The sequence below is a fragment of the Cinclus cinclus genome, chromosome Z, assembly GCF_963662255.1.
Source record: "Cinclus cinclus chromosome Z, bCinCin1.1, whole genome shotgun sequence".
Classification (NCBI taxonomy): domain Eukaryota; kingdom Metazoa; phylum Chordata; class Aves; order Passeriformes; family Cinclidae; genus Cinclus; species Cinclus cinclus.
The window spans coordinates 62556027-62573737 of NC_085084.1; the positions used below are offsets into that span (position 1 = coordinate 62556027).

The 17711-nt window shown below is 39.4% G+C and overlaps 1 protein-coding gene across 1 annotated transcript in view; it reads right to left on the bottom strand.

Moving 5' to 3' along the window:
- The window catches only part of ARSB (arylsulfatase B), a 68707-nt gene that overhangs the window by 12443 nt on the left and 38553 nt on the right, over window positions 1-17711 (bottom strand). The window contains exon 6 of the mRNA XM_062513957.1: window positions 16482-16552. Coding sequence (XP_062369941.1) covers window positions 16482-16552 — 71 coding nt within the window. The remainder of the gene's footprint in view (window positions 1-16481; window positions 16553-17711) is intronic.

Below are 17711 nucleotides of genomic sequence, written 5' to 3' on the forward strand. Positions count from 1 at the left end.
ACCAGTACCCCCAGTTCCCTTTCTGCTGGGGCACTGTCCAGCCACACCATCCCCAGCCTCTAGCATTGCAGGGGGTTATTGTGGCCAAAATGCAGGACTTGGCACTTGGATTTATTGAACTTCGTCCCACTGGAGTCTGCCCATCCATCCAACCATTCCAGGTCTCTCTGCAGAGCCCTCCTACCTTCCAACAGATCAACACTAAGCTGCAAATTTACTAATGAAAAACTCAATATCCTCATCCATGTCATCAATAAAAACATTGAACAGAAACCAGCACAGACCCCTGAGGAACACCGCTGGTGACTGATCCCCAGCTGCATGCAGCACTGTTCACCACCACTCTCTGGGCCTGGCCACCCAGCCAGTTCTTAACCCAGCACAGAGTGCTCCTGTCCAAGCCGTGGGCTGCAGCTTTTCCAGGAGTGTGCTGTGGCAGACAGTGTCAAAGGCCTTGCTGGAGTCCAAATAGACAACACCCACAGCCCTTCCTGCATCCACCAGGCGGGTCACCTGCTCATGAAAGGAGACCAGGTTGGTCAAACACAACCTACCCCTCCTAAACCCACGCTGGCTGGGTCTAATCCCCTGGCCATCCTGTAAGGGCTGTGTGATGACACTCGGTATAAACTGTTCCATTACCTCACCCACTACTGAGGTCAGGCTAACTGGTCTGTAATTGTCAGGATCCTCCTTCCTACCCTTTTTGTGAATGGGTGTCACACTGGCCAGCTTCCAGTCATCTGGGACCTCCCCAGTGGGCCAGGACTGTTGGTAAATGATGGAGAGTGGCTTTGCAAGCTCATCTGCCAGCTCCCTCATCACCCTGGGATGGATCCCATCTGGTCCCATAGATTTGTGAGCACCTAGGTAGCTCAGCAGTTCTCTGACTGCCTCCTCCTGGGCAACAGGGGGACCATTCTGCTCCCTGACACCATCTACCATCCCAGGAGGACAGCTGTCCTGAGGACAAGCCATCTTCCCACTAAAGACTGAGGCAAAGAAGGCATTAAGCACTTTCACCTTCTCCTCATCCGTAGTTACAAGTTCCCTCCCTCATCCAATAGAGAACATAGATTGGTCTTACCCTTCCTTTTACCATTAATACATTTGTAAAACCATTTTTTATTATCCTTTACAGAAGTTGCCATTTTAAGTTTGAACTGAGCCTTGGCCTCCCTCTTTTTTCCCTATGTGCCCTAGCAGTCCCCTTAAATATTTGCTGAGAGACCTGACCCTCCTTCTAAAGATGATACATCCTCTTTTTATTCTGAAGTTCCTTCAAAACTTCGTTGCCCATCCAGGCTGGATGTTTGCCTCATTGGCTCATCTTTCAGCACACAGGGACAGTTTGTTCCTATGCCCTCAAAATCTCTGTTTAGAAGCACGCCCATCCTTCCTGGACTCCTTTGTTTTTAAGGGCTGCTTCACAAGGAACTCTCTGAATAAGTCTCCTAAATAGGCCAAAGCCTGCCCTCTGGAAGTCCAATGTAAAAGTCTTATTTATGTTCCTCCTGATTTCACCAAATACCAAGAACTCCATAATTTCATGATCACTGTGCCCCAAGTGACCTCCAACCACCACATCTCCCACCAGCCCATCTCTATTTGCAAACAACAGATCTAAAATAGTCCCTCCCTGGTGGGCTCACTCACCAGCTGCAACACAAACTTGTCCTCCACACACTCTAAAAACTGCCTCTTTTCTGCTGCATTGAGTTCCCTGCAAAAGTCTGGCAGGTTGAAGTCACCTACAAGAACAAGGGCTGATGATCCTGAAACATTCTCTAGCTGCTTCTAGAATAAGTTGTCCACCTCTTCTTCCTGGTTGGGTGGATGATAACAGACTCCCAGTAGGATGTCAGCCTTGTTGGCCTTCCCCTTAATTCTTACCTGTAGGCATTCAGCTTCATCATCATTGGTTTCAATACCCATGGCATCAAAAGCCTCCCTAATACAAAGGGCCACCCCTCCACCTCCTCTCCCTTTCCTGTCTCTCCTGAAGAGCTTGTAGCCATCCAGTGCAGCACTCCAATTCTGTGAGCTGTCCCACCACGTTTCTGCAATTGCAACCACATCACAGCTTTGCTGCTGTACCACAGCCTCCAGCTCTTCATGTTTGTTACCCATGCTGTGTGCATTGGTGTACATGCACCTCAGCTGGGCTACTGATTTCACCCCTAGCTCAGGCTTACCACCCTTGGGACTGCTTCCAGACAGCCCAGCCGCATCCCCTTCCCCCTTCAAACCTAGTTTAAAGCCTTCTCAATGAGTTCTCCCACTTCAAAAGCTAAAATCCTTCTGCCCTTAACAGAGAGATGGAGCCCATCCAGTTCCCGCAGGCCAGGTGCCATAAGTTGCCCCATCATCAAAGAACCCAAAATTCTGCTGATGACACCAGCCCTTGAGCCACTTGTTGATGATGTGGGCTCTCCTATTCCTTTCACTGTTTTTCTCAGCTACCAAAGGGACTGAGCAGAACACTTCCTGTGTTCCTGCCCTATCAACCACTTGATCCAGAGCCCTAAAGTCCCTTTTAATTGCCCTGACACTGCTCTTTTCAATCTCATCACTGCCAGCCTGGAGTATCAGCAGTGCGTAATAATCAGTGGGCCAAATCAGCCCAGGAAGTCTCTCAGTGAAATCCTGTACCCAGGCCCCAGGGAGGCAGCACACCTCCCTGTGGGATGGGTCTAGTCGACACATGGGGCCCTCTGTAACCCTCAGAAAGGAATCATCCACCACAACTACCCTTCTTTTCTTCATGATGTTAGAGCTAGTGATGTGTCTGACAGGTGAAATGTAACTGGGAAGCTCATTAGGCAGATAATTTTCCTTTACACCATCTGGCTGACCCTCTAGATCCAGGGCCTCATACCTATTCTGAAGTGGCACCTGGCTAGGAGGTGGGGGAGGAATTTTTATTATTGCCTCCCTGAGCAGGGGCCCATTTCCTCTCCCCTTCATCTACCAGGTGTCCTCCTATTGCCTGACAGTGGGAGGCATGTCCTCTGACTCCTGGTGGACCTCCCTCAAGGATGGGAGGGCAGAACTCCATCAATCTATTTCCCTTTCACTTTCCCTAGTCCTCCTTGGTCTTTCAACTTCTTCCCTAAGCTTGGCCACTAGTGAAAGGAGATAGTTCACCTGCTCACACTTCAGGTACGCTTCTTCTGCAACACCCCTAGGTACCACTGATAAACTCAAACACTCCGCACAGGAAGGGGTCTGGACAGACGTGTCCTTTTTGGAGGGCTCTATTTGGTTACACACACTTAGTACTAACTACTGTTTTCTATTGTGTAAAAAACATTACTAACAGAAAATGCAAACCCAACCAACCAAGAGAAACACAGCAAACTCCACACAGCAAACCACAGTAGCAAGAAAAATGCTGCAACCCTGCTTGCTTGCCCTGCCTGCGCAAACTGCTGTGCCACATCCCAAAGATGTGCCACGCCCCTGTGTGCCACATCCCAAAGATGTGCCACGCCCCTGTGTGCCACGCCCCTGTGTGCCACGCCCCTGATTTCCCGCTCCAGTTGCTGCACTCCCTATCAGCCTGTTTTAACCAGCCCGCTGCTCACCGGAGGATAAAGTCCTGCCCTTCTCCTGCATGGCTCACAAGTCCTGCTTGTATCAGAGACTCTTGGGAAGATCACTGCGAGTGCTCATGTTTTCAGACTTATCTCTACTAACAGAGGCTGAAGGAACACACACAGAGCTACAGGTGTGACAAGAATAAGCAATCATGGGTTTCTATCAGACATGGCCGCAGAGCAAGGGACACTGCCATTACAAGACTGCACCACACAGCTTTAGGGAATGAAGTGGCACTGCTCAAAAAAAAAGATATTGTAAATAATTTAAAATAATTCAGTCTTGTGCATACTGGCTGTCAACTCACTGAAGACTCACACTCTTAACAGGCTTTCAAAAGTTCAGGGGTAAGTCTCAAGGGGATAAATTAGATGTTCCAATTCTGCTGAGATTATACCCTTAGACATCAAAAAAAGTTTCCTTACTTTGTAAAAATGTTTTTTATTAGAGAAAAGGAACAACTAGAGAAAAAGCAACAAATACATTGCAGAGTAGAATTCTGCTTAATAGTTGAACCAAATCATGAACACTTCTTCCACTAGGACTTGAAACCAACAAGCGGTAATGAGTATTATTTTCAGAGTAAGGCAATGTATATGCCTCCTTGCCTCTTGTGATCTGATTAGTAGTCTATAAAAACCACAGAGGAGATCCCCAGACAAAAGTCTGGGACTGGCAAACCAAAACCCACTTACATATGAAACCCAAATAGGAAGAGAGTATTTTCTAGTATTTTCATTATGAAGTTTAAAATCAACATACCATTTTACTAATCCAGTAAATTCCTATTGTATTCACTGTCTTGTATGTATTGCCAGAAAAATGGTAATTGAATCATTCTCCTACTGCTTCCTTTAAAATAAAAGTTTTTGTTTTAGCTAAGTTATTTAATGCTATTATCAAGATTTAAAATTTTTATTTACATGCTGCCCAGAGAAAATAGAAAACCCAAGCAGTTAAAAAAATCACAAGTGATTACTTTCCTAACAACAGACAATGCAAACTCCTTGTAATCATCTTCCCCATTTCTGTGCAACAATAGCAGTCATGTAGGTAAAAGAAGTCAAAAGTTTTCTTAAATACTATGAAATTCCACATAAAAATTACCCTCATGACAGCAGCCTTAGGTCTCCTAGAAACCTCACCACATGCACACACTCAAACCGTGCATGATTGGCAGGCTTCCTAAGCCTTACTAATGTGCAACTGTGGAACAGCAGGAAGTCTATTAGAGCTTGAAAAATCTACCCTGAAAAAAATGGGAACCTTTCCATTAATTCCAGTGGGCTCTGGTTCAGACTGGCTAAGCATCAGCAGTAAGAAACAAAGAATTTACACCCTACTAACTCCTCTTAATCAAATAAATGAAGCTAAATTCCCCTTTATCCATACAGTTCAGTAGACACAATGTGTTTTCCACAAAACTGACATATGAAAGGCTTCCCCATTTGCATTTACAGCAATCATTTCTGGCAACAACACATAAGCATTAATCAACTCCTCAACTAAAAGTGATTCTGAAATCAAAACAAAAGTGCCAATACATAATTTACCAATTCTCACAAGAAGGAGTTTAAGAAAATAAGAACACACAGTGCCATGACTTACACCAAAAACAGAGCCTTATGGATGAGTAGATGGAAATGAATTCCAGAGCAATTTTCCCTGCTCTGAAACCCATGTCACCATGCTCTGAAGTTGTAGAAAACTGAAAAAGTGTCTACTTAAACATATTTTCCTGCAGCACTGAAACAGCAGAATGAAGGCAGACTTCAGGGAACAGGTAACCAAACATGATCCTTTATAGGAGCATGAAGCCACACACAGGAACAAAAAGTCAAGAAATGAACCATAACTTTACTGCAGTAAAACTCAGGAAGCCACCCAGTAAGTCTTCTTTGTGGTGAGCACTGCTTCCCACAACCACATCTTCTGAACTTTCCTCCAGCAGCATTTTTCCAACTGTTCAATAGTTTCCTCCCTGAGGAAATTCTCAGGCCACACCAAAAGCACTAACCAACTGAGTTACTCTGTTTGTTACAAACAGTTTTGAACCGTGACCTCCCATCTTCCAGGAGAGATTTCTCCCCAGCTCTACATTTCACATAATGTACTACATACAAATATGCTGAATGAGAACACAGAAAATAATTGAAGGGATATCCAGATGGGTTTGGGTTGATTTCCACCAAATTTGTACATAAAACTTTCAATTTATATAAGAAAGTAAGGAAAGTTAGTGGGTACACCATTTGTAATAAATTCTCAACACTCTGCTATCCTTTAAATCTTACTTCAATGATTTATGTGCTCTTCTAGCATTCAAGATGCAAAATATTCTGTAGGTTTTTCATTTGCAAGTGATCTGGCCTATAGTTGGACTTGCAGACAGTCTACAAATACATTAAATCCTAGGTCTCTACATTACAACATAAAAACCAGAATTGTACATGGAAAAAAAGGATTCCAGATTTCCTTTGGTATTTCCCAGTTTTTAAGTACTTGGATCTGGGGAAAAGAGAAAAGGTTGCAGGAACGTTTAATGAGGGAACATAAGAACAGAAAAATAGCTTTCATAACACACCATTTGTAGTGGAGGCAACTTCACCAATTAAAAAATGGTGCCATCTACACTGTTCATCTCTACACTGAATAAATGCAGTATGGATTGACAAACTGTGTCAGAAATGCCAACGGATTTTCATTCTGTTTGAATTTCTTTGCTTTATGTTTTGATTAAGCACCAACATGCTTTACTTGAACATGAGAATTTTTTTCCTTCTAAATTTCAGGAAATAATATATTGAACATGATTGAAGCTTTTCACTATATACCCTAGACCTCAGTAGTTACAGTATTGAGAACAGTGCAAGTACTACATTTTTAGTTTCTACTTATGAATATTAAATCAAATCTCTTACACACACTGAAAAACTGGACTGTCTCTAATGTAGTAATATAATTTCTTACTAAAATCCCTAAAATCCTAAACCACTCAGATAAATCAACTACTCACCTGCAAGATAAGACTATATTTTCAAAGAAAATTTTATTGAGAAATAAAAAAGCTAAAGGACAAAGGTTACAGTTAATATTTTTTACAGTTATAAGGTAGACTTGGACTTCATATATCTTTTCTTTATAAACAAAAGGTATTTTAAAATGCCACATTTATTTGTTAACAGCATGGAAACACATGACTGTTCTCCATAGATTTATAACTCTCCACTTTCAACTTTCTCTCTCCTATGGCTGCAGAAAAAGTCTTCAATTTAAGTAGAAAAGGATTCCCCAAGCAAAATTCTCACTTGACCATAAACAGAAAACTGCACTGCGTTTCACTTGGATGAACTATAAATTTGTTGGTGCTATACTGCAAGCTTATTTTTAGTATTTTATACAACAGAAACTTCATGAGAAGAATTATCTTTTGCTAGACTTGATTCTGTGGAGCAGCCTGTGGCTTAGTTTTCATCAAGAAATGCACAAGACAAAGCAAACTCCAGAAGGAGTTTTAGCCATTTCTCTCTATTGCTTTGGCAAAGAGCACACTGTTATCTTGGCATGAATACAATTCATATTCCTCCAGCAGCTGATTCAGGCCTTGAATTCATCTCTCCTCCAGCAGACAGCTCAGTCAACTGAAGTATAATCAGCTCTGGTTAAAATGCAAGTCTCACTATGATCCATTTGATACTCTGCAAATTATCTTAAGGCCTTTATAGATAACTGCTGAACTTCAGCAAATCTCTGTCAATGGACTGCAAAAATGAAATTAGAGTAACTTTCCCAAATATGCAGCAATTGTTTTTAATTTTGTAATTATAATAGATAATGTTACAAAAGTATAGACTGCTCTTTTTGGGATATATTCTTTCATAGGATACATGATTTGAACCAACTTCATTGTATTGTCTCTGAATTAACTCTTATATAGCAAAATCTTGGGAAGAGATGGAGAAACAGGGAGGAAAAAAATGTAATGGATATTTATCTTAGCACTCACAGTCACCATCATCCACAGTAAACCCCAAATTTAGAGCTTACTGAATGTTTCAGAAAATTTTTATATTTTAGAGTCATCATAAACACAGTGTGGCAAAGTTAAATATCAAAGCAGGTAGTTTAGACTGTTTTAAAGAAAGTATATGTAAGAGTATCTTGTTTGGGAAGAGACTGTTGTTTTGCAGACATTGCCAGTAGATTAACAAACCTTTAGTCATAATATTATTTAGTGCTTCTTAGACTTTTACCTTCTTATGTAGCACCAAAGACAAAAAAACTCAGAGAAATCAAAACCCAAAATTACAAGGTAGCTTTGAATAGCACTGTTTAATTACATAAAAAGACAAATGCTATTAATGTAAGAGCTCAACAAGTTCTTCTCGGCTATTTCTAGGCCTGCTGCAGTCAGTGGATTGCTGGTTTAGGTGATTGTCTATACTACAGCAGATGGACAATTCTCCTTACCAGAAAGAAAGTCTTGTACATTTTTTGAAAAGTCTTGAAGTCACACAAGGCACCTTCTTCCATCTACACTTTTATGTCTTCACCCAGATAGTCAATTCATTTTTGCTTTTCTGCTCATTCTTCTAAAGCCAACAACTTTCCCATCATGTTTATAGTGAATCAAATACACATTCTACAGTGTTTTCTGAAAGATAGGTCATAGACAGTAGAAAGTTATTTTTTCTATTTCAGTTTTAGAAATATAACTTTTATATTGGCTTATCCCATTTATAAGGTACTTCCTCAAGCTGCACAAGTATTTGTAGCTCTGCTGCCTTAATTAATGTGAAAGTTCAACAAAATATGCCGGAAGAAAGAACAATCTTGGTACAGCCACTTTGAAATGAGGATGGCTCTGTGAGCTTACAACATTTTTGAATATATGTACTTTGTACTGATTCCTCTTTTCTTGAACCATGATGTGTAGAGCAATTATTTCACCTCAATAAGGAAACTCTAGAAATGTCAAGGGCTCCTCCAACCTACACTGTGACAATGAATTACCAAAAAAAAATAAGGGGCTTTGCTACTCCTACTGAGGAAAGACATTTTGTGACCTTTTGCTGCTTTATAGCAATAATGTGTTTTCTATAAAACTCTGAGTCCTTCTCTTATTTTATTAAAATAAAAACATTTGAGGAATAGCTTTGACCTTAACCTTGGGAGAATGAACGGAATACTGATCTTGAGAAGTGGATGAGCCCTGAGTCACTGTAACTTCCTGCCAACATGCTGACAAGGTGTAGAGCTGTGCTGTACACAAACAGTGAAGCTCACCTATCCTAATTCAATTAGTTAAATCCTATGAACATCTATATCTCACATAATTCCTTCTAATCTCAGTTTTATTATAACAATGTTTGATTCCAAAGGGAAGATTTATACTAGAATATCATATTCAGTCTCTTACCTTTAAAAATACATACTCTACTTAATTTCAACAAGAGTAGACATTTGAAGCATTCACCTTCTTTTTAACAACATATTATTTCTTTTCAAAAATACCACACCAAAGAAACAATTGAGTTAAATCCAGAATCACTGAGGGCAGCAAAAAGTCCTGGTGCATATCATCTAGGTGAATCATTTATCCAGGTTACTAGATTCTTAGATAACTACAAAATAAAAAAAAAAGTTTTTCCAAATAAGAACGAACTTAATATGGCAACCTACAATGTTAAGCATCACAAAAAGAGAGACAGTAAAAGGCATTGTTAAACTTTCACTTCCAATGGGAAAGTAAGGAAAACAAAAATCAAAATCTTACTTTTCCCAGGAAACAAATTTTATGGAACTTATGAATTATTGAAGATATGTCCTGCTGTGGTGCCTTATATGTGAAACACCCAAATCCCTGCATCACTGTAAGGATGCTGTGTTGAAGGTAAAGAGAACTGAGCAGCAACTCTAACAACCTGTGCTCTGTGAAAATTTTTCAGGTTTATGGCTCAGAGATATTTAATTTGAAAAATGTAATCTACCATTTGTATCATGACCTGCATAAAAATATAAAATGCTAGCATTGTGTTCAAGTAATTATAGAATACAATGAAGTATAAAAAAGCAGAGTAGAGGGATTTCTGGATTCCTGTCATGATACATGCATTACACACTTACTCAAGTGACCTAACATTTCTAAATTCTAAAATATTATCTACCTCCCAAGGAAACACAGGGAGGTAGTATTTATGAGGCTCACCAAATATGCGATCCTCTAGTATTAAATACTCCAGGGAAGGATAGTTCACACTGAGATGCAGGTGGGCTAAGAGCCAAGGCAATGCAGAACCACAGCCCAAACTGCCTGACACCAAGAGCTACACCCTAGACACTCATATAGTTGACAGTCAGAAGAAAAACACCACTTATCTCTGGTGTGAATGGCAGCAGAGCTAGCTGAAACAGCAGCCTCCCATTAGAGAATGGAGCTGAGCTCTGCCCAAAACTGCCAGGTCAGCATAACATGCACTGCATGAAGTGGCTGAGGGATCCAGGGTCCTAAGTTGTCAACCCCTGCCTTACAGACTTACAGGGGGTCATTGCAATTTATGATTTTCTTGAAATGGGAAGATGACAGAATCCAGATGGTCAGCTTGGATATGTATGATTTTGCAGAAAAATGGTAATTTGGAGAAGCAAAGAACAGATTTTGTCCTTTCTTGACCATTCTCCAATTCCAGCTGTCACTATGTAAGTCCAGTCAGTTGACATACTGGTCAATTTCCTGCACAGTTTTGACTCAAGAGTAGATTCTGGGTCTTAAGCCTGTCACAGACATGGGGTATATTTATCCCATTGAACGCCCACCCAGCACACTCATCCATGCATCTTTTGCTGCTACTGATTAACTCCATTATGATAATTTTTTTCTCCACTTTATTTTCCTATTTTTTCCTTTTCATAATTCCTTTAAATAATTCTAAACAAGGTAGATCATTAGTAATAGAACTGGGGAAGAAGTAATTTCTGTCCTACAAAGTCTCAGGAATCATCTTTTACCCAGGCAAAATAAGTAATAAATGGGACATAAAGGAGCTGGAGTGTCTACTCCCTAATCAAGATGAATCATTTTGGTATGTGTATGGATATAATATATAATGCAACAGCCATTATAATGTAATTTTAATGTCCACAAATGCCACATTAGTCCTAGAACAGAAAAGGTTCTCTATTGTAATATATTGTATATTCATTCTGCATATAGCAGATCTAGTCCTTTATAAGCAATCATTTATTTTGGCAATTAATAGTGCAATATATGAGGTAATGTCTTCTTTCAAATGTCAAGGAGAGCAATGCAAAAAATGATTAATTTTGCTCTAGGCAAATAAAGCTTTGGAGGAAAATCACAAAATGTTTTTACAAGTTCTCTGTCTTGGATGTCTCCCTCTGAATAGATATATCTTCCAAATAAATCGACTACAATTAGTAATCTACACTGTTATTATGCCTTTGAAGTTTTAGTTTATGGTTAAGTCTAGAATTTTAAATGAAGGTAAAAGTTTTTTCAGTCTAAGCCAGCATCACTCAAAACATATTTATTTTGAATACATCTTTCTAATTTAAATAAATTCAAGTTCTTTTTGAAGAGAAGGTGATGCTACACATGTAGTCTACAAGATTTTATGAAAATCACCAAATTTATTAAAAAATTTAGCGAGTCGGATTAAAGCTAATACAGCATGTACTGACAGATTTTGATTAACAACTCTGAATTAAAGGGTACATTTCCTTTCAGCATGTCATTTAGTTCTGATTCTCAAAATAAAATTGCCTTCTGTGGGATATAAAGTTTCAATGCTGCTTCAAGACAGGTCATCTAGCAATGACTGTGGTCAGAAATAAGTTTGGTTTAGAAGTTAGGGGAATTGAGACTTAAAACCAGCTGGGTTTTAATTTAGCTGAATCACCAAAACTTGATGAAATGCCATAAGGCTGCATAAAAGACAGGACATCTTTCACAATGGAAGGACTGATGTCATCCGCACAGCTGCCAAACCATCAACAACTTGGCTATTTTTTTATTTTTAAAGACAAATCCACAAAAATGGGGCAAAAAAATGTGTTTCTTTTCTCTTGAAATGTATGTAAATCAGGTTTTTTACTTATGCAAATTTTAAGTTTTTTTATGCATTTTACTTGTGCTTTTTTAACCTATACATTACGGAGAAAATTATACTCTCAACATAATTTTAGGTTTCTGTTTTTAATTTCCTTATTTTACTACTGAATCCTTAAAGCTAAGAGAAAAAGTGGATGTTCAAGACCCAAACCTGAAAGACAGTAGGTTTTTCATAGGAAATTTACATAATTGCAAACTCTTTAATAAAACCACAGATCTGCATTGAGATCAAGCAATTGAGACATATTCATCACTTCTGAAAACAATCAATACTGTGATAAAGAAACAACCAGAAAGACAAAAGCAATGGCTTTTAGCAAGAAGGGAGAGGAACAATCACCTCTGAGGCATGTGGGTCCAGCTCCATCTGCAGAGCTCACCAGACTGGTTTAGCACAGCAAGGCTCAGCCAGAAGATGTGGTTTCTGACTCCTTCCCCATGGGGCTCTAGTTCCAAAAGCAGCCAAACAGAGTACTAGGAGGGTTGCCTCTCCCTCTGCCTCCCCTCTTCCAACCACACACCCTCCTTGCCCCTTCCTTGGGTGTCTGCTGGCCTCCATCAGCCCCTCTAATGTGCAGATTCAACCCACACAACATAGCAAAACCAGGCTAGCAAGTTGGATCAGTTCACAGAGGTATCCAAGAAGTGCCAAAACAAGTGTAAAATAAGTACTAGGAGCATGTGGCTGGGAAAGGGGAGGGGAAGAGGTAAAGCACATCCCCAGCAGAAACCTGCTGGATCACTTAATCATATATGATGAAACTGAAACCTCAGTGTTTAATTTCACAGCGAAAAGAATCAGTCTCACCTTTGGTCCCCCAAAACTCCTTCTAATCCCAGTCTCTGTGCCAAAATGAGCAATTGACTATACAGCATACATACAGTGGAGGGAAAAGGCTTATTAAAATCTGAACTAGTATTCTGAGCCTGGCTCTATGAGTAGTTTTGGTGCCCCATGAGAAAGGGGAGCAGTGGTGAGGCACTGTGGGAGGCAGGATATCCTGTGTGATAGCAGCAGCAGCCTACTAGCTTAAACTCCATGAAACTACTGCCTCTGGCTGAGAGGCACAGTCAGAACTGATCTTAGCTAGTGAGTCCTGTGGCCAGACCCTCCACCTGCCACCAACCACACACTGATCCCCTGCTCCCAGTCATACAGCTACAGGGATTCAGATCACTGATGTAGTAAAAACCTTTCCTTCTCTTTTGCCTGGCTACCCAAAACAATCTGAAAGCTGATCTGGCGGGACAATCATCTTGTCACTCACCATGTGATTTCTACATCTAACACAACTGAAGGAGGAAGAATGGAGGAAAGGGAGAGGACAGGCTGGCTACCTTGGCAATAGCTCACTATCAGACTGGCTTTGCAACCCCCAAAGAACACAGTCTACTCCTCTCCTCTTCCTAGTTTTTGAGATCCCACCCTAGTTTTTCATTCCACTGTCTGCTCTTACACGAGTTCAACCACTGTAGGTCTTCACCACAAACCAGATCAGTTCATTAAGAGAAAAGCTTGTTTTTAACCCTAACCACTCCACTGGGCTGCCACAGGTCAGAAGGAAGCTACAGGCAAGGTCTCTGGCCAGAAACACCTTTTTAGCACTAAAGATGAAAAATAAAGAATTACTGTTTAAAACACTGCCCATGTGTGTCAGAACACAGGAAAGGTTTATATTTGAACGAAGGAAGTCTGCCTTCTGAGAGAGAAGATGACTTTCTTGAAATAGTGAAATGAGACCTGAGCATTTTTTGGTAAAATGGAACTGCAGGCAGTGTTTTCAGTGTTTTCTCTCTTGCGTTCTTTGCTATTAACAGGAGAAGTGCAGTATTTGATACCAGACTACTGCAGGGCTGCAGTGTTTGCCACTGGAAATCAGGTCCTGAAATATGTAAGCAGATGCTGATCAGTAGATTCATCAGATCTGCTGGAGTAACCCTGGCTGATGTCCAGATCAGAAACCAGCACTCAGTCTGAAAAGTTGAAAAGTTATACACTGTTACCTCACAAGTGGTAAATAAACACACAGCCCAAGGTCAGTTCTAACAGACCGCAGCAGCAGAGATGCTGCTAGCTCTGTAATCAAGACACCAAATCTTATTACTTTAACTTAGTATTCTGTGGAATACTTGGCTGTAACAGTTGACTTGTCACTTAACTAAAAACACATTAGTCTTTTGCACAAATTCTCCCCTGAAGGAGTACTTATTTTGGTGCAAAAAAAATCTGAACAGAACAAAAGCTCAGTTCTGCTGTTTCAGTTAAAAAACCCTATTAATTACATGAGACATCCCATAATTCATTTTACTAAATATATATATCTATACATATTTAATCAGTTTTTTTTCTGAGAGAGATGAAGATAAATGCATCCATTAAATAAAAATATATTATGGTGAAAGAATGTATACATTATAGGCAAAACCACTCAAGAGTTCAGGAACACTGAACCTGCACTGACTGCAGGTAAAATAACAACTTAATGCTCTACGTGTGCCCAACTATAACAGCACTGTCTTCTCGCCTGATTAACCACAACTTCAAAAGTCTTTTTTCGGTTACACTTAACAGAATCTTGATATTTAATTGCCTATTTGCTGTTTTACAGTACTCTGCAAACCCAAAGATTTGGCTAATCTTATCTTCCAGTTACAATTTCACTTTCTAATTCAAATTTCTATTTAAAAAAAAGCATTAGTGTAATATGAAAACTTCATCTGACACCAGATGATTTAGGTGATGTGATTTTTCAAAGTAGACTAGGACAAGAGCAAAATGTGCATAAAGAAGGTAAAAGGTTATACAGGAGTTTAGAAAGAAAAGCAAAACCTGCAGACATGTCTTTTAGCCCCATAAGCAAAAGAGTACTCCGAGGTCAAAATAGTTAGGACATGGAAACAATAAACAATCGTGGAAACAATAAACAGTCAAGTGACACAGTTTATCATCTTGGTGATAAGAAGAGTGTATGGACAGTTTAAGATGCTTTTTTTTTAAAAAAAAAAAAAAGAAACCAACAAAACGTGAAGAGAACCATGACTGCTGAATATCTGAAATTGCTTGTATATTCCAAGTTTTGTGTTTTACTAATCTATCCATAATAGAGACACCAGCATAATTTTTCTAGATATTAATTCTAAAATTATTTTTCAGTTGCAATAATTGAAAAACAGTAAGTAAAAATCAGCTGACTTACATACATATCCAATTACTCCTAATAACTCAGACTGCTAAATAGAAACTTTAATCCTCACATGACAAAGCATAATTTCACTAGGAAGCATAAAGTAATTTGCCAGAAGAATAGGCCTTTTCTGAGAAGAGACGGGGAAACTACACGGTGCATAAGAATGTGTTGGTGAAGAGTTCAGTTTCTGCTTTTTATTACTGCAGTTTTGAAAGGCACATAAAGACATCATAAATTTACAGCATATATATAATTTCCTCTGCTCATGATGCCTAAAAACAGCATCTTATCCAGCATAGGAGTTGCACCTACTACAGCTTCTGTCCCCCAGCCCCACTTCTTGCCCATATTTCACGCAATGCACAGAACTGAGGACACGATGTATGCAGCAGACAGTGAATGATCATCAGAGTACGGCATCATGGAAGCTGTTTGGGGCCATTTTTCCTGAGATTTCAGGTTCCTGAAAACCTCTTTTGCTTGTCTCCCTTCTGCTTACTGCAGAAATTTGTCTGCTCAAACACCTCAATCACAGGCCAGTCCTACAAGGAATGTCCCAAAGTAGGGCTGAGAATACCTCACCAGGGCATAACATTGTACAGGAATGCTATGACTCACTGATAGTTTTTTGAAGGGAAATTGGAGTAGCTACACCTTAATTCAATCAGTATGCAGGAATTACCTGCAGGCAGTGCTGCCCAGTCAGCATCAGATAGGCACAATGTTGCTCCTTCTCAGAAAAGCACCACAGAACCAGATGTGCATTGCAAAAGGCCCAAATGTCACCCATTTCCATCCAGTTATTGCAGCACAACGCATATTTGTCTTGCAGGCAACAGATCACTGTCTCCATTGCACTACTTTTTCTCTGCCTGGATTTATTTATTTATATAATGAAATACAGAAATGCTATTAAAACTGTAGAAGGGATCTGTTCCAATGCTCTGTATGAAAAAGAAAAGTCTGCCTGAAAAGCTTGTAGTCCTTAGCAAAATAGTAATGTTGAATCATAAAACAGATGGTGCTTAAAAAGAGCTATAGAATCAGCAAACTTCAGCTCCAATTCATGTCATTGTGGCATTAAGGATCCAACCCACATGAATATGGAACAAAAGCAATCACACAGCTTGGAACTTCTCAGCTCCTCTCAAACTCAAACTTTCCATTTGCAAGGTCATATTATACAGTTCTATCAAGATGCATTATGAAGAGCAGTTCATTTGGAACTCTGGAAGAGAGGGTTTGGAAAGAGCTGTTGGCAGTGTGCCTCACTGTGCACCTCAGGCAAACAGCTGCTCCTCAACATTTCCATGTCCCAAAGTATTTAATTCATTACTCAGCAGTGTTTCAGAGCTCTCTGAAATAGGAAGCCAACCTTGACCATGTTGAAATACTTACACTGTCCAGGGGATGATGTTTCTGTAATTTAAAGCTGTTTACTTAAAAGCAAAAGGCATCCTATTGTATTTTGCTTCACCTGAAAGGAAATACTTCATTTATGGAAGCCAAGAAGTGCTCAGAAGGTAAACTGTATACGTTTAATAAATCTTGAGCATACTCACATGGGAAGTCATCCACAAACATGGGGTCTATGTTATGCAGCAGTTCCACTCTGGGAGAAGGTCTTCCTTCACTAAGAGAGATTTCAAAAGGAAATTTTAATTACCCTCATAAGGATTCTGCATCCTTTATTTTGAGGCTTTTTGTCATCTTAACAGATAGTGAGCTCATAACTTAAAATGGATTACTCTCAACTTTAATCTGAATACTCCTTTCCAGCTGAGTAGCAACAACTTTTGTCTCCACAAGTTTTCCCTAACTTCAATGGTGTTTATTTAGACTATTTGTAAGTTTACAGAGTACAGAGTTGACGGTACCTAAGCAGGGTTTTACAAGAATCAGTCTTAAGAGTCAAATTTCACAACACAAGCTGGCATAGTATTTGCTGTGCTCTCTGCATACCTGAACAAGTCCTGGAAGCCTTATGGCTGGGTGCCTCAAAAAACAACACAGGTATTGTTATCCTACAAAAAAACAACAACAACAAAACCCCCAAAACAAAACAAACAAAAAAAGTCTCCCCCAAAACCAAAACACCTTTGATTTCTCATTGAGGTCACAAGGATTATTTAGATACTTAGAATCTTGTTGTGTTAAAAAAGAAAATCATCCTTCTTATTCTAGCCATTTAGTACCTAGAGATAGTGGGGAACAAGCCACTGAACTTCCCCATAATTTACTTAGGTAAGTAAATCCCAGACCTAAAAAACTGAGTAAATGAAATTTACCCCTTATAAAGGGCAACCTGAGTAGGAAGACATAATTAGAAAGAATCTTGGCTACATGAAGACACAACAATAATTTACTATTTGACAGTGAACCTAAATACATCCTTTCAGAAATTTCCAAATCATTTGTTTTTTCTTTCACTAAGGAGCTTAACTTAAAACACAAAAATTCAACGAGGGTCCCTAAGCTTCTTGACATTAACAATAAAAAGCTAAGGTAATATAAACCTCAGTGGAGACATTAAAAAATTACAGTTATTTTAATATACAGAATATATAATTACAGAGTATTTACCTGTAATTTAAAATTTTCAGTAAGAAACAATTAAAATAATATTTTTGTTACATTACATTTCTAAAAACATTTCTGGATGATGCATTTTGACTGTGTACATAACTAACAAGAAGATCTAAAAGATTAAATGTATTCAGGTAATATAGTATTGCAATTAAAACAGAGGAATTACATTATTTAAGCTACAGTGTTAGTAATTCAGTGTTCAG